General features: G+C 39.5%; 1 protein-coding gene across 1 annotated transcript in view; it reads right to left on the minus strand.

The window, feature by feature from the left end:
* Nucleotides 1-23,389, minus strand: part of SLC6A2 (solute carrier family 6 member 2) — a 71,796-nt gene that overhangs the window by 34,585 nt on the left and 13,822 nt on the right. The window contains 2 exon segments of the mRNA XM_074912976.1: nt 10,663-10,900; nt 14,624-14,755. Coding sequence (XP_074769077.1) covers nt 10,663-10,900; nt 14,624-14,755 — 370 coding nt within the window.

Raw genomic sequence — 23,389 nt, forward strand, 5'->3', positions numbered from 1 at the left:
GCTAATAAATTGTTTAAGCTTTTTGATCTTCTAGTCAGAGCTCTAGCAATATTGAGTTAGTACAGCACCAGAATCAGAGAACATGCACTAGAGATAAGAAATTGCCTTTAAATCAGGGCTTTGTGCAAAGGAGCCTGATTTATGCTAAGACTGTTTTCCATGTAAGGGAATGTAAATTACATTTGCAGTGACTTTGAGACAGTACATCACTGTTAATGCGGGTCCCAAGAGTCTTTCTGCAAGAGGAGAAGGAGTGTGAAGGGATTTCAGATTGAAACTGCATTCGGAGATTCTGAATTCTCTCTTTGGGAGATTTCTCCTTGTTCTCTCCTTCCCTGTGCTCTCTGCTGGGTAGGTTCCCCTAGTAGCCCAATAACTCTGGCACCAGTTCTTGCCTTACTTCCACACTGCATTTAGTCAGCTAAAGGGAAATAGTTCACCTCTGCTGAAATCAGAAAACGGCGATTTGTTTGTTGGTACCACTGTCTTCTGTATTGTCTTTGTGCAGCACTTGGGTCCTCTTTAATTTGGCGTCAGAGTACAAAGAGCCAACAGGAAGTCCAGCTGATTGGTATGCACACACAAACTCTACTAAAGACAAATTATTGAGGAGGCAGGGGGCAGCTGCTCAGTGGGACTCAGTAGATGAAGGATCCAGTCATAGTTGTAATAATATTGGAACCAATTACATTCTTCTCTGTTTTAGTCTTCCCGTCTATAAAATAAGGATTATTATAAACCTTTGCTTTGTCTACACTTTGAGCAATTCAGAACATACTATTTATGGAAGTGGTGAGTATTTGAGTATAAACAGGGAACCAAATCAAAGGCAAAATAAATGCCAAGGGTCATGATCTGAAAATTACCGAAAATACACTCCAAAACATTTAATACATAACCAGAAAACAGGAGGTAACTCTTTTGGTTGTAGAATTCTCCTAGACTTTTTTGTCAGACTGGTTCTTTCTAAGGACTTTTTAAGGAGCCTTTTGTATTCATCCCTAGGCAGATTCACATGATTGTATTTTGGAAATTTAGGTTTTGTACAAACAGATCAAGTTAAAGGTGTTGGAGTAGGCCTCGTTATTCCATTCTCAAATCAATTATAACTTTAGGTTTCAATCCAAATGATGCTTATTCTTTCTCTTTTTATTGAAGTCAAAAGTTATTTGCTAAACTTGATGTGATCAATAGAAGGGTGTCATTCATTTAAACAGTTGTTTGATGTGTTGTATCAGATTTAGAGACTGCAAAAATGTCATCAACTTGTCAGCAAATTAGTATGTTAACTAACATGTATTTGCTAATTATTTCTAAAAAAAGTATTTCTAAGAACTTCCAAGTACTTCTAAAAGTTAGTAGTCCCTTCTATGGGATCAAACGCAAGTGGCTTGCATAGAGTACGTATCAGCAAATTGGCTAAGATATAAATAGATACAGTCCCGGTCTCCTGAGCTCTATTCCCTGGTAGTTAGACTAGTTTTTATGATTTAAAACAATGCAAATTGTAGGTTGAAGATGCTAAAAGAACTGCCAGTGTAAACAGTGTGCAATCAATAGAAATTAAATTACATTTGCAGTTTAGAAGGCAATTTGAAGCATGATAATTGAGTTCAATTAGAAGGCTCTCCTACATGTATCTCTTGTGTTTTATATTTGGGCAACCATAGTTCAATCATCATTGCTGCCAGTTTCCTTCCAAGTACAAACCACAATTAGTTCTTTTATTTGTGGAAGGCGAGGCTATCTGCCTTAAGCAGGCATGGATAGAGTTTTTTTTGCATAGAGTTTGCCAAGCTCCAGGTATTTTTACTTCAGGTACTGCACTGCTTAAATTCAAGTGTACTGTCTGAATGGCAGGTTGTGTGGGGCAGACCTTGTGGTATGAACCCTGCAGAGCTGAGATGGCTCCATGCAGGTCCAACACCCGTGTCCCCTCACTAGTTCTGGGGCTCGGGGTGCAGCGCAGAGACGGCAGAGTGGCTCCACTTGAAGTCAGCAAAGTGCAACAGGGTTAGCCCGGCTAGGACCCAGCTCTGCCATACACACCGCTGCTGTCCGAGCTGCTTGGGTGCTTTGTCAAGAACTCTGGGTATGGCATCCTCGCAACGCAGAAGGATTGCCTGCCTCTGGGAGAGCACTCTCCTACAGCCGGGACCATGGGAGGGGAGCGGTGCCGAGCCCAGGTGTGCGGTGCCAGATGTGAGCTGCGCACCTCTCTGCGTGCTGAGCACGCTGCGGGGCATCCGAGGGGCTCGGGCCCAGCCAGCTGGCTGCAGCTGGACGGGCTTTCTCCACCTCTGTTGGTGGAGACGGTAGGTACCCTGTTGACTTTTGCCAACACCTTTGTTGTCAGGCTTTTCTGTTTCTTGAGTTATTTCAGCTCCCCCTTGTGTTGGAGAATGAAGCTGTGTAATGGATCTCCAAGCCAGATTTTGGGAATTGCTTGCAGAATGGTCATTTACCAGTGGCATCCGGGCTGGCATGTAATAAATTATTATTTATACTGAAGGAAATGATATTTCTTTTTGAATCACGATAATCCTGAAATTATATGTGGCCACTAGGACTAAACTCTTCATTCACTGAGAATGTTTATCTCAACTCACTGAAGTCTTTACCCAGTTTAATTCTCCCATCAATTTAATAATTCTGACCTCCCCTGCCACACTTTAGTACATTCAAGTCTGCACAGCACTCTGAAAAGAGATTTTTAAAATCTGCTTTTAAACCCATTATGCTGAGATTTGCAGATGGAATGGAATCACTTGAATTTCACCTCTCCATAGGTCAAATGAACACTGAACTCCTGAAAAAAGTTTATTGTTTGAGAATACATGGCAAAGCAGTTAGAGCACACATGCTCCCAACTGCCCCAACCCTTAGTCAGCAAGCTAAATGGTGTTTCAGTCAGCGTTCCCACTGGGCCAGGCACTGCCTGAGACAGGAGGGTCATGAAGGAAGATCCCCAGCCTCTCCAGAGAAGCTGTTGAGTTTTCATGAAGTTTTACTCTTTTCAAAAGAGCAGCATGGCAATATGCAAAGTTACCAGAAGAAAGTCAACCACAGGAACAGGCCCATGCACCACAAACTGCGGACCACTGACATGTTTAAACAAATGAATGCTCACTTTATGGTTTGACATTTGTTGTAATGCTGCGTCCTTTACACAGTGAGGTTAAGTTTGTAACCTTTTAATGAATTAATGACTCGAAGTGATAGTTTTGGATGAGCAAACACTTCCCCTATAGGAAGCAACACATAAAACACTACTGTTGACACTATGTCAGTACTGTGTTGTGGAGAACATTTGATGAGAAACATGATGGGAGGCGAGTACAAATAAATAGGTGTTTAGTTGTGTATGACACCTTTATGGGCTTTGCCTTGAGCAATGTGTGCAGGTGGAGATGTTCCACCAAGAAAGGCTCTGCTTCTGCTTGCCATGATTTCAAATGCAAGGCAATACAGGGGAGGTGCTGCAGCACTGACCTCAGCTGCTGTAATTATTGCTCAGAGCCTGCTACTAAAAAACTACATAAGATTCTGTATGTAAAGACAAGCAGATAGAATTCTTTCTACAAGTTAGCACAAAGCAAGCCAATTGCGTGCAGCATAATGTGCAGCTCCTGACATTTATAGTGTCTCATAAAACCCTCCTGCAAATTTAAGTTGGCAAAGTCATCATTATTCCAGTCTTCTGGACTTGCTACATGAGGTCATGTTGTGGTTTAGGAATCATTTCCATAAAGCTGTCCAAGCCTAGGAACATGTTACACATTTATATGGATTGACCTCCACTGTACTTGCATGAAATTTTTTTCTCTTTATGTAAGTAAATGGTTAACAAATGTATGTGAACATACATCAAATGTAAATTTCAGAACTGTACATGTAAATATTTGGAATAGCTGTTTTTATTTTATGCACATAAATACTTGCACCAGAAATTTCTCTGCACTGCATCAGAGAGAAAGATTGAGTTTACTTAGTTGAGTCCAAAAAAGTCAACCAGTCAAAGTAAATATATAATGTGTAGGGATGCAAATACATTAGTCTTAGACTATGGATGTGTAAACAATACACCCCAACACTTCCTAAATATGCCTGTGCAGTTAATATAGAATTGATATCTAAAGCAGCTTGCTTATTGCTATTTCAGCAATGTGGCCATAAATTTCCCATATAGTATTTAATAATGTACCTGATTCTAAGCCCACTGAAATCAGAGGAGTTCTTCTGTTAGGTTTAGGGGATTTTCTAGGGGTAAAGGTACAGAATGTGGCCAGAATTATTGTTAGTCTTTGACTGCGGTAAACAGATGACTGCTGCCCAACTTCAAACCTGTCAGAAACATCTGACAACTTTCCTTTCAATTACAATGCAAAAGATAACTCTAGATGTCTAGAGAGATTCTTAATTTCTCATTGCTTACAAACTTTCTAATTAGTTTACAGGGTATGGATATCGTGTGAAGAAACCTCTTAAAAAAGCTTCAGATATATTCAGTGGAGTCTTGTTTTTCAGGGAAGGGGTATTTAATTGAGAACTGCTGATTATGTTTAGCATGAGCTTAGTCTTTTCTTACCAGATGTGATTAGCAGAATACAGGGCTGTCCGATCTCATTAGTTCTTGTTTTCTGATTCAGTTTTTATATGCATTTAGAGGCAGATTTGCTTATGCTTACTTTTGACGTGGTGTTTTCTCTCCAGAGAGGTTGCTTCACAATTGTTTTATGGGGACAGGTTTCTGCATCTTCCTTTGCACCACATAGTGTTGGTCACTTCATTTGACATGATACTGGACTATGTGAACCCTTTGGTCTGTGGTGGTATTTCTGGTGAGGACTTGTACCCCAAAGAACAAACCCATTGGTCTATAAAAGTAACCTTTGCTATATAGAATGAGGGTTTTTTCAGGATATTCTTGGTTCACACACTCCTCATAAATTTATGTTCATAAATATGATGGATGTAGACTACCATGACTGTACATTGTCTTTATTCTGTGTTCTTAGGTGGCTTTTTGCAACTACTCACAGCTGGGCAGACTTGCGAATTCTGTGAATTTCCTTTACTGAATCTGGCATGAAAATGTCCCTGTAAAAACATGTTTTATTTCTTACGTAGAAAGAATGGATTAAAGCCCTCAGAAAAAGTACTATCAGAGGAAAGTAGCCACAGCTCAATACATTTGTTGACAATTTCACTGTTTCGTTTAAAAAATTGCCCGTATTTGTTCCTCCAACAGATCATGATTTTTTACAGGCACAGTATCTCGTGAGAAGAAGTGCTTTTGTTTCTCCAAAATGGTATTTTTTTAATTGTCAGCATAAATGAAAGCAAGATGGTAACAACCTTTTCCCAGACACTAGAATGGAGAAAGCAAATATAAAGTATTCCTGGGGAACTTTTTTTCAGTGATGCACTTGTGTTCTTTCAAAAATGTTTGTAATGAATTATTTTAACATATGTTGAAAGGATAGAAGGTCCTTTTTTGTGTGTTTAATTCCAAATCAATGAAGAGGGGAGTAATTAAAATAACGTGCATCTCCAAAGAAATGTGGACTTGACATTTTATTTCTAACTGGATTTCTCTTATGACTGACAATTACTAAGGGTATCTTAGTAATGACTAAGGGTATGAGTTGTTACCAGGTTTTGGAGCGCTTGCTTTTCTAAGTTTGCAGTGTATAAATACTTTATAATTGATTTTAACCATCTCTAATGAAGTATTGTAGAGGTCTCATTCCTTCCTGTTGTAAGCAACTGTCCCACTGACATCAGTGGCACCTAGGCCTGAATTAAGCCTGAACAACTGAAACCAGACTTAATAAAATCACAGAATCACTGAATCGTCTAGGTTGGAAAAGACCTTGAAGATCATCCAGTCCAACCATTAACCTAGCACTGACAGTTCCCAACTACACCAGATGCCTCAGTGCTATGTTGACCCTACTCTTAAACACCTGCAGGGATGGGGACTCCACCACCTCCCTGGACAGCCCATCCCAACGCCTAACAACCTGTTCTGTAAAGAAATGCTTCCTAATATCCAGTCTAAACCTTCCATGATACCATTTGAGGCCATTCCCTCTTGTCCTATTGCTTATTACTTGGTCAAAGAGACTCATCCCCAGTTCTCTGTAACCTCCTTTCAGGGAGCTGTAGAGGGCAATGAGGTCTCCCCTTAGCCTCCTCCAGACTAAACCCCCCCAGTTCCCTCAGCTGCTCCCCATCAGACCTGTGCTCCAGACCCTGCACCAGCTCCGTTGCCCTTCTCTGGACACGCTCAAGTCATTCAATGTCCTTTTTGTAGTGAGGGGCCCAAAACTGAACCCAGGAATCGAGGGGCGGCCTCACCAGTGCCGAGTACAGGGGTGAGATCCCTTCCCTGTCCCTGCTGGCCACGCTATTGCTGACACAAGCCAGGATGCCATTGGCCTTCTTGGCCACCTGGGCACACTGCTGGCTCCTGTTCAGCTGGCTGTCAATCACCCCCCCAGGTCCCTCTCTGACTGGCAGCTCTCCAGCCACTCTTCCCCAGACCTGTAGCGCTGCTGGGGGTTGTTGTGGCCCACCGGCATTTGGCCTTATTGAAACTCCCCCAGTTGGCCTCAGCCCATGGCTCCAGCCTGTCCAGGTCTCTCTGCAGAGCCTCCCTACCCTCGAACAGATCAACACTCCCACCCAACTGGGTGTCATCTGCAAACTGACTGAGGGTGCTCTCGATCCCCTTGTCCAGATCATCAATAAAGATGTTAAACAGGAGTGGCCCCAAAACCGACCGAGCCCTGGGGGACACTACTTGTGACCGGCCGCCAACTGGATTTAACTCCGTTCACCACAACTCTCTGGGCCCGGCCATCCAGAAGCACTCCAGAAAGCCTAAGTGTAGAACCACTTCAATCTGAATTATTGCCTAACTCTTAAGGCTTGAAAACAAAAGCCAGATATGTTTGTCAAAGTCTGCCTGTCACTGCCTTGGCATGGAAATTGCAATCTGCAGTGATTTCTTCCAAGTCTTGAGGCTTAGAGGTTTCTCCCTACTTTCCCTCCCCACCAAATACAAGACAGCTGAAAGATTTGGCCCAGATTTTTAGCAAGTTTTCCTTTCTCTCACTCAATGTAAGTGGTGAGAATCAGCATCTTTCTGTTGAACGTATAAGTGCCTTTCTTGAAGTATTAGATGAATTATCACATCACAGTAATCCTACCTCTTCCTACAGTTTATTCCTGTGCTGGTGGAAATAGTCAGCTCTGGCAGCTGCATGGCTTTAGGAAATAATCTGCTCTAAATTCAGGGTCAGGCCAGCTTTGTCTGAAGGAGTCATGTCCCAAAGATAAATGTCTGTTTCTCTTAAGGGTAACCAACCACATCAGCTTTCTGCTTGTGGCCTGTTTTGGAAGTACTTCTTTTCAGTCATTCTCCAGCTACAAAATAGATGTTTGCTGTTTTTGGCCTGTCTGCTTCCAGTTCAGCCTGCCAACCAGAAGGCAAAAGTCTGCATATGTTCTTGATGTAAATATACAACCTGGAGAACCAAGTTCAAGCTGTACCCACTTTCCATGTAGTCTTGAGGCTGAAGACTTAAGTGCTTGGGCACATTTAGCATCCTTAACAAGTTTTCAATAAGCTGCAGTGCATCCCAGTAACACAGAGCAACAAGTTCTTGTTGCACTAGTTACTGTGGTTGAAAACATGGCCCCAAATACTCCAAACTGGATGGTTGCCCATATCTCTTGGTAGTACTGAGAAGAATAATGGAAATTATTTTTACCTCCACTGACAAAATTGTTCTGTTTCTATGGTATTTTTACAGTGGGCACCAGTGCTAGTGCTGTTTTCAATCCCTGTTTTAATAATGTTAATTATCATACCTTGTCATGTTAGTGCAGAGGCTGGGCTTCCATAGGTATCCCACTGAAGTTTGAGTGGCATAGTTTGATTTTCTTCTGCTATAAAAGTAGCTGCTCTGTTTCCTTGTTTCTCTATATAACTAATCAAAACTCAAAATCTGAAATCTGCCATCTGTTTCCCAAAAAGTAATTGTTTCTGTTATTACTAGTATCTTGCGCCACTGGATAGCAGTACAAACCTTAAGAATGTAAACTTGATCATAGAATATGGAAACCAGTGTCTTCATGATGCTGTTATTTAAAAACTCTTACTCATCCACAGTATTATTGAGGAAGGATCAATTAGCTATCCAGCGAATAATTTAGGATTTCTGGCTGTAAGGAACAGACTGACCTGACACAAACTACTCCATCAGGCACTGTATTTTCCTCTGGCAAATATTTATTGATTAAGAAGTGACTAATGACTATCTACCTGGAAGAATCAGGTGTGATTCCTACATAAACACATGGGTCAAGTTCAGTGGTCTATGAAACAGTGCATGAAAAGTTCTGTAATAAAGCACTTTGTTGTAGTGCTTATACCAATATGGTGTAAGGACACCCAATATTCTTAAAGTAATATTCAGCCTTTACTTGAATGGTTTTTCAGAGGGAATGTAGCCAGTCAAGACCCTTACTTGAACTATTACTTAACATAATGCATCCAAAAATGGTGCATCATTTTGTAAACCCACCATAATGATGCAAATTTAATATTAGATCATCACTTCTATTTCCTGACTCCGTTGTGCATAATACAAAACTTTATAATGAGAAGATTCATCTGTCCCTGTTGTAAAAATACCACGGGAACGAGTTAGGTTATTTGATATAAGAAAAGAATCACTGTTTTCTGAATTGGACTGTCTTTATTAGGCTGGATCTGAATACACTAAAACTTTGCACAAGTTTGGGTCCACACCTGAGCTGTACAGCTGGACTTGATGAGCTAATCCAAATACTGGATAAGTGAACATAATGCCCCTTGTGATTCCCTGTTTTTACAGCTGAGAAAGCAGATGTTACAGATCGTGTTACTTTAGTGGTTATTCTCATTTTTGCAATATAATCTAGTTGCTAATAAGTATAGGGCCTAGGGACTTAATTACAGCCTCAAAATTCAGGGATCAAAATGTAATGAAATGTCAAATTCCCTTTGTGTTCTTATCTTATGAAAACTGCACTTTGAATGTGTATTTCATGGTGAGGAAAGAACCCCAAGATTTCAAGTTTCAGTGTACAGACAGAATCGCAAATTGATCTGTTCCCCAGATCAGTGGAAATAAATCAAAACATTGTGAATAGATTCTACCACAACCTCACAACCTCACCCACTACAAAGTCAAAATCATACCCCAAGCATGATGTGATAATAGAAAATAATATCATAAAGGAGCAAAGCAAGAATATCAGGATTGCATTTTGCTTTACAAAGGCTTAAGCAGAAGAAAATGATAAAGAAAACCTTTTTTTCAATGCTGTTCAAATAAAAGTTCTGTAATAATGTGGTTCTTTGTTTGAAGATGCTGAGTGTATATTTTTTTTATAGTTCTCTTCAAAGTCAGATTCTTTGACTACATACTTATGTAGCCTTTTGCTAGAAAAGATCTGTCTTTACATTTAAGTTATGAATACATCATATATTGTCTTTGTAAGGGCAGGAGATTTCCTACCTGTCATTATTTGCCATTGTAGTGAGTTCTTTTGAACTCAGCCCTCCCCTTAGTGTTTTCAAAGCACTGAGTTTAGTTTACCCAAACCCCTGCCAACAGTTTGTATATCACTACTGATTTTTCACTGTGCTGTCTTCAGAGGAGAAATAGCAGCCACAAATGTTTCAGAGCTATAAACACAGTCCTCAAGATCCCTACTGTAGCCAGGCATGGTCTAACAGACACTAGGTTATTTATGGTAACAGTGGTGTCCCTCTGTTTCTACAGGGTTGGACTCGCTGCTCAGCAGGTGTGTGTCCTGATAGCCTTCTATTCTCAACACAGAAATATTGATTATTCAGATTAATTCAATGGCTGATACAATTAGCCTTGATGCCTATCCTCCTTTCTTTATCCTAATCAAATCCCATTTTCCCCTGGAGGTCCACAATGCAATTATTTATACACAGATTGATATCTTTGTTTTATAGTTCCGTTGTGAATTTATATACCTTTTTGGTTTTGATTCCAAGTGTTTGATTTGAGTTTGCCTTTGCCTGTTTTGGCCCATATTGCAGAATGCTCTTTTGCTTAGGAATTAGAAAAAGCCCGTCTTTCTACAACTGTGGTGCTCTCCTCCTGCTCAGTGCTTCATCTCATTTCATTGAACTACTGAAGCAGCTGAGCAAACAGAGGTCTGCTCTGAGATATTTTGCAAGTAGAGAAACAGGCCAAGCCTGGTGAACAAATCATTATTTTAAAGTCTTAAAGTCAGCTCAGTTTGGCGTGCAGTCATCTTTGTCAGAATATTGCTTTGTTTCCATTCCCTGGCAAAGTTGGTGCAAGCAAAAGTGGTACATCGGGGAGGATTTATGTCTTTTATCCAATTCCATTTTGCTTAGTGGCAAGTATTGCATTTGTACAGGAGAAACCAGAGCTCAGAGAGGCAAGAGTCTTAATCACACGGGAATACAGATCAATGTTACAACTGCATTTTAATTTCAGTCTTCTGATGCTTATTCTAGAGGCTGGATGCTAAAGCTGTTTTACCTTCCAGAGGAAACACTCTTAGATTCTGAATAAATAGTAAAATCAAGTCAACACTTACTCATAAAATTCAGCTGCAGGAGTGAGTTTGTACTTCGAGTATTTGGTTCCATTGCCAAGCACTGATGCATTGAAGAGTTTGGGATCTGTACAGTTTGGACTGTTCCAACTGTTGTCGCAGTTTGTCCAAGGAAGCTCAAATGTGAATGATGAAAATAGATAATACAGAGACCAAGCTATGATAACGTTGTAGTAGAAACCCACGTAAAGAGCTATGAGTATCACTGCATAGCCTACACCTAAAGACAAAGGAAAACTAGATTATACATTGCGTTTTACATGCAACAGTATTTGCAAACACTAGTTAAACTCAGCCATACACGGTTGCAAATTCAGTTAGATCTTCAAACCAATAAAGGGAATTTTTGACATTTACATATACACATCCAGATATAGTGTCACTAACCTTAAAACAAAAAATTACATTAGTGATTTTGGAAAATTATTGGCTTTTGGCAAATCCAGTTGTTTGCCAGAGAAAGAAATTAAGCAGTGCAATGTCAAAGCTTGCTCTTGTACAGCCTTCCAATGTAGAATATTGCAAGTCCATGTTAGGAGTGAAACTCATTTCATCTTCATAATGTCAGATTCCTTGCCAACTTTTCTTGGAAAAGTAAAGCTCAAGACTTAAGTGAAGTTTTCCTATGCCTCACATTCCCACCCTGAGCTAGTTTGGAACAAACAACAAACCCTCTCCTGTTTCTTTCCCATTGTTACTTTCCAGATTGGCTTCTGTCAGCATGTAACGAGGTCCAAAACATGCATGAAACAGTCTGTGCTGTTCCACTGAGGCGTTCTTGGGCAGGCCAGTAAATCTTGGTGAATATCAAGCTTGGGGCTAAACTGTGTGTGGACCTTCAAACCATTTTATTATGTCCCCAGGATTACAGAATCCCCAATAGCATTCTCTTTTGACTTTGAACATTTGGTTTGTATTTTTGTGTACTCTGTGAAGTGTTCTTGGAGGGTCCCTTTAGCAAGCAAGCCTGAGAGAGTGCATGTTCACATGAAAATGGACGTTTTTCAATGGTTTGGGAGGAAGCTTTGGTACTAATGTTAGAGCAGAACAGAAGTTTGTTGCCAGAACTGTGCAAGAAACTTGCTTCACCTTGGCTTATACTATTCTTTCTTTACTCTGTGCGCAGCATTGTTCCCTGAATCCTACTCCAGAGCTGTACATATTACATATAACAGGCACAGATGACAGCTGTTTTATGACTATCATCACTGTACTGCCACAGCACCAAAGTGTAGACCTTTTACTTCTAATTTCTTTCAGTTTAGTTTCTTTTGAGTTTCATATTTCTGGATAAAGCAAGGCTTTCATATTTCTTGATAAAGCAAGGAAATAGCACACACTTTGAGTATTAATCCTTGGTTTAAAATTTGCATAAGGAACAGATGCTGACCCTGAAGGAGTTGGCAGTTCAAAGACTGCTGCATATACCAAAATTACACTTTGCTCTTCAGGAGGCTTTTAATACATAGACCAGTTTGCTCATTCCCTAACACTGGGGAAAAGATTGTGAGAGTAAAGATGAAACTGTATCTTCAAATTCTTGGTGCTTAAATGAATTCAGTATATTAACACTCAAATTCTAGCAATACTTTGTGATCAATAGAATAGAGAGGAGGAGAAAGTCATCCAAGGGGATAATTCTTAAATATTCATGTGAATGTTAAAATACTAAGTACAAATAATATATGTTGCACAGAAATTGGATTATTTCTGTTTAAAAAAAGTGTTTCTGAAATTTCTCTAATTCAGGAGGACAATGATAGATATTTAGTATCAAGAATTAAAAATACTGCATTGAATGTATCTTAAATGTCAAACCTCTGAAATAATAAGATTCTTCAGGAATGAATTTGCTCTTCTGTTTCTAGGTCTAGCATTTCTTAAAAGTAATGCTGCACCACCCACCTTCTAAAATAGACCCTGGAAAATGCAGAGATGAAAACAGACTGTGTTGCAAAGGTTACAGGGTATATTTTTAAATGTATGCATTGTGAAAGATTCTCATTAGAGGTAGAGTTCTTAGAGTTCATAAGCAATAATATTAATAGCTAAAATTAGTACTATAGTGCTGTTCATTTAGAGAAGCTGTAATAAATGTGTGTAGACTGTGTACTTTTCATTTGAATGAGAGATTTGAGTTATCCCAGAAACAAAAACATTATCAGTAAAATGTGTTTGTATGTTATCAGAAGATTTGGTCAAAACTTCAGAAGTACCTGATTTTATACTAGTGCTGAGGTGCAAATACAACTCAATGCTTATTACTTTTTGAGAATCAAATTACTTATGCTATTCTATATCCTAGTAATAAGAACACTTAAAAATCAACAGAAATGTATGTTTAGTCCACCTTGAAAATGTCAGTTTAAAAACACAGCTGGAATGTCAACAGGACTATACATGAAATAAGTTCTATTTTCCTTTCTCATCATCTTTTCAATCCTGAAGTCAACAGATAGAGTACCTCTGAGCACAGTGGTATTTGACTCAAACACTTTGAGATCCTTAAGGTCTAATTTTTGCAGTTAGGTTTTCAAAATCCTTGCTGCCATCCAAAGGTATTAACTGATACCAGCAGGAATTCTGACTGAGCAAGGGTCTTCAGGTTCCTGGGTGCTGGGATGAATTCTGTGTCCCTTGAAGGGGTTATAGAAGTGATAGGTAAATCTATCTGAATTAATTTAAAAATTTTGGAGCACTTATTAGTTTGCTTATTTGATTTTTATTATATCTCTAATTTTGCTTTGAGTTTTGGGTTTGACCAGTAGAAACCCTGCAGTTTTCCTATTCTGCAGCACTAGACTCCTTAAAAAGTAAAGCTGTATTTTGAGAAAGAAGACTAACATTTACTCAGTGTAACCTATATCCAAGCACAGGATCCGCCAGGTTTGGATTGCTATTGTTAAGCTCCTCAGCTTTTGTCAGTCATGGGATGAACATGATCTGAATTTTAAGCTTCTAAGATCAGCTGAGCTTGACTGGTTTCATTTCAGATAGCTCTGTGTTGAAAAGGCTTTTACATAAGATTTTAGATACAGTCTGGTATAGATTTTTGTTGGTAAGCAATGCTTAAGAAAATTCTTGAAGCTCCTTGGTCGAATACTTGTTTCATGTACAGAAAGCATATGACTTCTTTCACCCAGGGAGATCCCTTTATCCCTGACCAATGCCAAACACCCCAATCAGTATCCAAACACCTAACCTCGGGTATTTCTTCCTTGCAGAATGATTGCAACTCAGTGCACAAAACACTCCACAGCCTTTTATTCAGTGACACTGGAGAGTTAACCCTAGTGCAGACCACTACATAGTAATAATAATGTTCAGGTTTTAGTAAGTGCTTTTCATTGCTAGATTTGGAAGCCACTTTACAAAGTCTGTCAGAATCATTGCTCCTATTTCCTAGGCAGGAAAACTGAGGTACAGAGCCACCGATAACTTGTGTGATGTTACAAGTCTGGTGACCGAACTACAGTCTTCACAACTTCATTCAGTGTTCTAGCCACTGCGGTACGCTGACTTCTGCAGAGAGCTCTGCACAGGGAACTGAACGGAGGCAGGGGTTATCTTAGTCACTGAGGGAGACAGGGCTGAACTGACCTGGATGGGATGTGGTATTCCCAAATGTTTGCATTGCCAATCCCTCCCTCCACCTAGATACCCAGTTCCTCCCACTCCCCAATAGGCAGGGGAAAGGGAGGACAGGGCTGAACTGCTCCTGCTCATTGCTCTCTGTTGTACTCCTCAGCAATCACCCTGAAGATGATTTCTGTGGCTTTTCCCATTTTGTGTTCCACCTGTGATAAAGAAAAGACTTCTGACTTCAAGGGTTGGCGAAAGGTCAGCAAATATCATGCTGTCTGTGGAAAGATGAGACCTTTACTTTCTGATCACGAGTGTGGCACCCTCATGGTGCTATTCAAGTGAGCAGAGGGACACTTACCTTTGAAAACTGGACAGATTTTCCACACAGTGGCAGCCCCTTCTCGGTTATATTGTCCCAGTGCTAATTCCATATAGAACAGGGGCATTCCAGCAATGATTAAGAAGAGGATATAGGGAATAAGAAAAGCACCTGGAAAGAGAATAATTAGACATTGTAGTCTATGTTTCAGTTATATTTAGCTTTCTCTATTGCTCACTTTTACTGGATAAGCCACTGCCTCTGGAAAGTAGGAAGAAGATACCAGGAAAGAAGAACCCATGTTCTCTTGTCCCTTTCCGGTATTTTTTTTAGGGTCACAGACTCAGAACCCCTGAAAAAAGCTGTAGACCATGCTCCTATTTCCCCCTAATGTTTCTCCTCTGCTTTTTGGTTTCAAAGGGAAAAACATGTGACCCCTAAAATCAATCCCTAACTGAAGGAGAAATGATGCCAAACACACTTGCAGAGCTAAAAAGGGAAAGAGACTATGAAAAATTTTAAGTTTTTTTAGTGTAGTATGTTCAAAAGGGAGCATGGAGGCCAGCAACAGAGGGGAAAAAAAATGTCATGTGAGTTCCTGTAGGTACAGTTTAAATCCCACTGTGTGAGGTTTCCGCAGGAACCTCTGGCTTGAAGATTAATACTGGTTAGTTGTATGGAATTTGGGCTTCTATGGCATATTTTGGTTTTTGCTATAATAAATTCCCTTATTCTTATGAAATGTGTTAGACAACATACCCCTTTCCAATGTAGTGATACTTATTAATGTGGAGTATGTACTAGGTTTCACTGCTAGGCCCAAGTACAGCATCTTTATATTGCAGCAGGATGGTGCTGGGGCTGTGTGCTCCTTCCTGGAGTACATAACTTTACTTGACTGAGGATTCTCCTGTGAGATCACACAACAGAAACAGTCACCGGTGGAAAAATCCTGATGTGTTAGTGCTACTATCAGAAAAAGTATTGCCAACTGAAACAGAAAAGGATTGTCTAATGTAGAAACTATCTGAAAATTTCTTGACTTTTTTATATGATCCAGGTTACAGAAAGAAGACTCCCCCAGCACATGGCTACATATGGTACTATAAGCTTGTTATAGTTGGTGCTGTGTTTAATAACTGGTCTGTCAGTCCTCTGCTTTGTGGTACCTGTAAAGTGTAGCTTTTATTTTATTGCATAGCTTATTTGGTCCAGTACAGTTCAGTTCATGTAGAATTTGTCTGTATAAAAAATTATTAGATTGTTTTGAATAAATAAGAAGCTGACAGAGTAATTACATATACTGAATAACAAACTGGTGTCTTTAAGAGTTACATATGAAAGATAAACCAGATTGTAAAAAAGAAAAGCAGCAGGTGTCTCTCCCAATAGCAAGGAGTAGGAACTTGTGCAAACCTTTAAGATCTGCTGTACTGGTTTAGTCATTTGAAAACTTTTCTTGTAAAAGGAAGTAAGTCTGCATTGCTTCTAAATACATAAACTTACAAAAGGTATGTGTAGTCTATAAAAGTATAAAAGCTAAAAGCTCGACTAGCTATCTAAAACGTGCCAGTAGGCAGAATGAATTACATATTTTAAAAGTACCTCTGAAACTATTGTTGTGCTTTTAAAAGTCTGAATAGTTGTTGCTCCTTTACCTTTCATGTTTGCGTTTCACAGATATTACTAGTGCCTAGCACGTTCAGAGAGGAATTTTGAGTATATACTGGAGAATAAGAATGGAAAACCAAATTGTTCTCTTAGTCATAACACAAATCTAACGTGCTGTAACATAATGGTAAGGACAATGTATTCAGCATTCAGCTGTAAGTTTAGACATTGGAAAGTTGAAATCTTGCAATGAAACAGAGACAAGGTTTATCAACAGAAACAAAGAACAGCCTAAAGCTTTGAGAATGTACCCTAGAAGCTGAAATACATAGGTTGTATCACTTGGCGGCAAGAATCTTCTAATTCATTATGGTTATATGGAGTGCATATGGAATGCAGGTTGCATTCATGTAAGCTGCTACAGTACAAATGATACATGTTTTAATAACATTTCAGTGCTGTTCATAAGCTGCCTTCTATGACTGTTGAACTGTCATATGTTTGAATAGTGTAGAGAAAAAAAGAATTTGTATTCAACAAATACTTGATGCCCTACAGTTCTGAGCTCTGTTCAATATTGAAACACAGCTAAATCAATCTGGGATACTAGATATTGCTTTCACCATATCTAGAATTTAGAAAAAATATTTTATGTGGTTTTACCATCAGATTTCTTGTAAGTGACAGCCTTTGAAGTGCCATACTTGTCTTGCTTCGATAGTATTACAGTGTGTGGAGCTGACTCACAAGCCTAGCTTGTATTTGGGAGGTATGGAGTTTGCACAGAGTGCTGCTTGATTAACATTAATGTCAAGAGACTGCAGAAAACATGATGCTACAAATTGAATAGGGAAATCTGTGTTTGAGAAAATTAATCCTGGAGATGTGTGGTGGACATACATATTAAATGCCAGTTTAAAATACGTGGTTTTTAAGTATGACTAATACCATAATGAACTGTGAAGTGTACTGTACTTACGCATACTTGTGTAAGCGTCATCTATTTGGCTGCGAGTCGTTCCAGGCTTTAGTTAAAGGAGGTTTCTTTTTTTTTTTTTTTTTACCCCCACCCTGCCCCCGCAAGGGATTAATAAGGTGTGGTGTAATTTTCAGCAAAGAGCAGTTACACAGTATGGCAGGGTTTCATAGCTGGGTTACTTTTTGGGTAACTAAATGATTGAAGTATTTTGAAATTGAAATAAATATCAAAGTAAGGGTGCTTAGTCACATTAAGTTGATTTAATGTTTTGGAGACTTCTGGAAACTTCTTGTTTAATAGCTTCTGATTAGTTAAAAAATGCCAAAAAGTAATGTATTTCGTCAATGTCTTGATATTTGCTCTTCTCTTCCTAACCAATATCCAGAATCAAACGTCATCGTGTTCACTGAACTCTTTCTGAAATCATGGACACTTCAAGGGAAAATAAATGATGGTCAAAGTATTGTTCAAATTTCTGCAAACTGGAATGGTATGCAAATGCTTATAAGGACCATATGTGTGATATGTGATCAACCTCACTCTGTGATTGCACGGGGGCTCCATTATAGGACTGGTTTGTGTACAGTGTCTTCTGAACAAGTGATCTTGTTTGGAAGGAGACTGCATACCATCCTGCTTGTGTGAGCATTCTGTGGGCCATGGAGGATGCAAACTGGCATCCTGGTGGGCCTCTTGCATTAGGTCCACTGGTGTGAACTTGAGCATCCTACCAGACTCCTCTGAAGGAGCAGCCTTACTGTTAATGCCTACCTGGTCTATTGGGGTCAAAATGTGTTAGGAAGGGTGGCATGATGCCATCTGTGACACTCCTGCCTCTGCCACTGGCCACAGAAACTGCTGTGCTTTAATTGCATGAATCCAAGGGGCCAGTCAGATTTGTATAATCCAGAGAACAGAACTCATTCTTAAGGAGCACACAGTTTGGCTAACACTTAAGGCTAGCTTGCCAAGATCTACCTACCTCAGAGACCTGAGGGAATGCAATCTGTGGGATTGCTGTATTGGCCACAGCAGACTGATAGCACTCGAGGGGATTCCACTCCCCCACTGTGTGATGGGATGGGGCTGAGCACACAGCTGCATCCCACAAGGCAATCCCGGTTTCAGCAATCCCTAATGGTTCCCAATTTTCCTTTAAAGCTAAAAATCTGAAGTAATTAACATCTGCAATACAGCCCTGGCATAAGAGCCATACTTACTACTTTGTTATATGAAGCTCAAAAGCCACAGGTTGGCCTTGGACTGTTGTGAATTGCTACATCTCTCTGTTAACAGATTTCATGAGATCCATAAACATCTCTTAAGGTACCACTGTATACATGGAGTTACAACAGCCTTGTGTTTTATGCAGAACTAGATTAGGTCAAATCCTCAGCTTCTACAAGAACCATCTGTGTGAAACTTCAAGTGGAAACTTACACAGAAGTTTTTTAAGAAAACTATTACATTTAATTAATGAAGGACAAAATACAAGGCAGGCTTTGCACTCCTGTATTCAGTGCCAAAACACCTTCTTAATTATGGTATAACAGAATCCACAAAAAGAGTGTCTCCTCCCCCTGTTCTTCAGCATTCACAGCATCCTAGGGGGTGGGAAGCAAAGATGAATACAGCTCTAAATACTCCTCTTAATCCTACAAGGAGGTCTCATTTTGCTTTTAAATACCAGAAAGAAGCAGTAATTTACTAATGACTGAAAAAAGATCATTTAAACAGCTGCTGTTGTCCTAAAAGGATTTGTTGATGCACATACAAAAAGCAGGCCAGGCCAGGGGTAGTTGAAACAACTTTGAACTATTGGTGCTCCTTAGCCTTCTGCATGTTACCATGGTTATTCTAGTCAAAATGTTAACCTGCCGTGCTGTCTGCTAAAACAACAAACTTTGAGCAAATGTTGCAGTGTATTTTCAGATAGAAGTGTTTCCAGTGTTTGTGCAGGAAGAGTCTAAAACCAAAGATCTCCCACTTGGTGAACTGAAATACAAGCTAATCTCTGTATCTGATCAACACTGCTTGTTTTTTTTCATACTGAATAAATAGTACTTCAAACAATATCAGCGAACAGTTGATAGAATGCAGTATGTTTGCTTGGACAGTGAGGAAAATGGGTGGAAACTCTAATCTGTGCAGACTTGTGAATGAAAAAGGAAGTCCCTGATGCAGAGATCTTGAACTCTAGATTGTACAAGATCATCATAGGTAGAAAAACTAGGTAACTGGAAAGGCAGGCATTTCTTAGTACACAAATATTAGTACTGGCTCTTCAGCAGATTGGCTACCAAATGGCTTGCACAGCCACTGAGGCCACCTCTGGGGGACACAAGGTTGAGCCTGCCACTGACTCCTAGGAAGAAGGGCTGGAAGGGTAGACCTTTACAGACCTAAGATTAAAAGCAATAAAGGTTTGCATGGTACAGCAAAGAGAAGTCAGAGGTACAAAGAAGCATGATGTAACATCAGTGCCAAAGCCAAGATGATGATTTTAACAGCAGCTGTATAATGATGTTGAGCCCAGCCAGCAATAGATTATAGTAGTCAAAAATAATGTTTTTCTGCAAAACATTGTGTGACATACTATAAAAACTTCAGCAGCACTTTGCACATATAAAATCCTCAAAGTATGCAATAAAATCTTCCAAGTATGCAACCTTTTTCATGGAAAGTATTTCTGAATCATAAACCAGTGGAGCTATACCATGGTGAGTGACATGTTTCTTTTGAAGCCCTTATATTTAGCTACTCCCTCTAAAAACATTGCTAGATTTGAACCTATTTATATTTCTACTCTCAATTTGGGCTCCGAGCCTTCAGTTTTTCCAGAATTCCAATTTTAATAGCGTTCCTTTCACTCAAAAGGAAGTGAAAACAAATGGTTTCCAGAAATGGTTCAATGCTGTTCATGGGCTGATGCCAACCGAAGCCTGCATTTTTTGTCTTGAGCTGTTAACCTGCTACTGCCTTGAAATCACTTGAAGCACAGTGTACTTATAAGCTGGTCGCTGGCTTGTAACAGAAAGGGTTACCCAAGCCCTTCCATGCAAACCCAGTCATCTCTTTGGCTTTTTGTTACAAGAGTAATGAGCTAAAGAAACCCATTAGTATCTATTTTGAACAAATTAATGAGAGTTAAATATACCCAGCCACTCAGAGCAGCATGATTCATTCATAAGTAACACCCAAGTCATTGGCTAAGGTCCTATTTACATAAATTAATGAAATGATCACATTTACAGCAGTGTGTAGTTTAAAGATAATTGCAGAAACATACAAGAACAGAATTCTGGCCTATGTTATTTGATAGGAAATTAAAGAATAGAGAGACATGGTGGGTTTGAGAGAATATAAATCAGGTTGGTCCAAGATGGCCAGTGTGGCAGTGGTTGCTCTGGAGCTTTGCAGTGGGGGGAGGTGGGGGCGGTTCCTGCTGCTGACCTTCACAACACTCTCACTGTTGCTAGTTCAGGAAATGAAGCCATTCCCATCTTCTGCCATGAGTGTGACCATAGGAAGTCCAAAACTCTGCTTTACAAGGTTGCACTGATAGCTTTTGTTTTCACATTGTGCCTCCTTATAGCAGAAGGTACTACTGGACCTGGCTCCTTTGTTTCTAAATAAATGAATAGCATTCAGATGAATTTTGGCAGTAGTTTGGTAAATAAATAGCCTGGAGTTTGTAACAATGTGAAGGTCCAACATTCCTGCCCAAATCCATCTTGCTGGTTTTGTGACTTTTTTAACTACCTGGCTGGTTTAAACAAGAAATGAGAAAGTCAGTGAGCTAGAATGTGGCGCCAGCTTGTAGACTGTTTTGTTATGGGATTTATGAAATCCCTGTTACTAATGTTCAATAGGACAAGGGTTGTATTTGTGGGAGTATCCTTCCCTGGAACCACTAACACTGCTGGGAGCAAACCAGCAAACTTGCTAGTTCACAAGCTGTTCAGAATGTGCTGGTCAGGGGAGGTGTGTAGTACTGGACTGCTGGGTCAGCGTGCAGATGCCTAGCTGGAGAATGCTGCAGCTTCACCATAGACATGACTGGAAGCTTAAGAGATGCTAAATTAAGATGAAAAAATACTATTCTATTATTTGATTAATAGGACCATTCTATTTGTGTTTTTTTCCCTAACTTTGCAATTATTAGGGGCGACACAAAGATGTATTCACACCTGCAACTGCCTATCAACAAAATCACCCATGTACAGTGTAGGCTGTACTTGAGATGTACAAAGTCAAGTGTCTGTCAAAATGTACCCTGATTTATTGGGGCAGAATATCCATGGCTTAAAATATTTTTGAATTAAGACATCAGAAGCTATTTGCTGTGAACTTGTGGATCAAGATAAGTGAGTTTTGCCGGATTCCAGCACTAGAAAATCCATAATAACGTAACTTCATGTGATAAGTTTTCCTTGAAATGTGTGTACTGAAAAACTGTTTTCTGTGACATACAGAATATAATCATGTTCATGAAAGGAAACACTACTTCATCAGCTTTAGCTGTCTCTTAAGTGTAGGGAAGTCCTTGCTTGGTGCCAGGGAGATTTTGGCAACTACAGCTTTACTTTGGTTCAGATACAAACTGTCAGGCATAGTTTTCTCTCCCTTCTCAGGGTATCTGTATGTTCATTTGTGTTTGTTTTGCCTCAGTCAGCTGTAAATTTAAATGAATATTTTCGGAATTCATGGGTCCATCTGATTTTGATGCCAGAATGGATTGTTAGATACTTTGATCTAACTTCCTGTCTAACATAAACCAGAGTTTCAGACAGAAAAACATATAATCCTGATTTGAAGATATCAGGTGGATCCTTTGCTTTTTTTGGTAGTTTATTTCATAGGTTAGTAACTTCAGTGTTAAAAAATATTTTTTTAAAAAAATAATTATTTCTAATTTGAATATATCTGACATTTGATTATGGCAGTGCTTTCCCTGATAAATGAAAATTCCCTGCAACACTCTGTTTCCCTCCTGTGAAGATGCTTAAGTACTGCAATCAAGTGTTTCATCCTTCTTTTTATAATCTGAAGAGACTGAGTGAACTAATGAATTACAGCAGTGATTCCTGCTTTTCTAAAATTCCCACCTTACAGGTATTTCTTGGTGTAGCAGGTTCATACATTGGCAGGTTGAAGAGTTACATGGGCACTTTTTGTACTCACATTAAGTTATGGTACCCACTTTCTGAGCTGTGCATTTGATGCTCCAGGAATGCCAGGTTTATATCCCAGAGATATTCTTCCACCTTACTAGAAAAGAGCCTGGAATGAATCCTCTGTATTTCAGCCCGGAATGAATACTCTGTATTTCAGCCCCTCATTTAGGCAGTGTTAATGTTTGCTTTGGTCTTTCTACTCTTTCTAACATTCTTAGGATTACCCTTGTGGGAGCTGCTTGATGTCCTGTATATGTTGTACAGGGTATATATGGGGAAACTCCCCTCCTAGTTATGCCACCTGCACTGGGTGCCTAATACAAGGTGACACAACTGCACTGGCAGAGCTAATTAGAGCCAGAGTAGTAGCTAATGTACACAGTGAGACAAGGCATGTTAAATGTGCTTTGTTCTCTGCATGTAACAGTGCAATTTCTGGTTCACAATGCAGCCTTGGATGGAGGGTGTTTCTCTTAAAGACTGTTTTTCTTTTGCAGATTGTCAAAATAAAAAACAGCCCCAAAGTTAAGCACCCTCTGGAGAGGACGCAGTACCCATTTTAGGCATCATGAGATTCATAACTGTGCCAGGGTAAAACAAAGTGCTTAAGACATCTTAAATCAGCTCCAGACAAGTGCCAGGCAGCTTTCAAGAGGATTAATGTACAAACCAATGGGAGGTAAATGCCCTGAAATTCTGTTAGAGAAGAATCAAGCATAAACACTCTGAGGTACACTTAAAACTTGCCTTACCATTTAGTGATTAATCCAATTTTAAGTTGTAATGCCAATTTTTGGAGACTATGACCAAAGCAAAACATTCCTTTTCTTTCCAGGCTTTATTAGAGATTTATTTCTAATAGTGCAATACTTTCTGTATTAATTTTACAAACTCTTGCAAAACAGAATCTTCTAAATTCTTCCTATCAACAAAGGATTATGTGCTATCACAAAAGTGCGAGACAATTATACTGTCCTACCTATAAGAATTCAAGTAAATCTAAACTGTACTCTCAGTCATTATAAATAAAGCATTCAG

This window comes from Athene noctua, chromosome 9 (assembly GCF_965140245.1).
Source record: "Athene noctua chromosome 9, bAthNoc1.hap1.1, whole genome shotgun sequence".
In the NCBI taxonomy this organism is placed as follows: domain Eukaryota; kingdom Metazoa; phylum Chordata; class Aves; order Strigiformes; family Strigidae; genus Athene; species Athene noctua.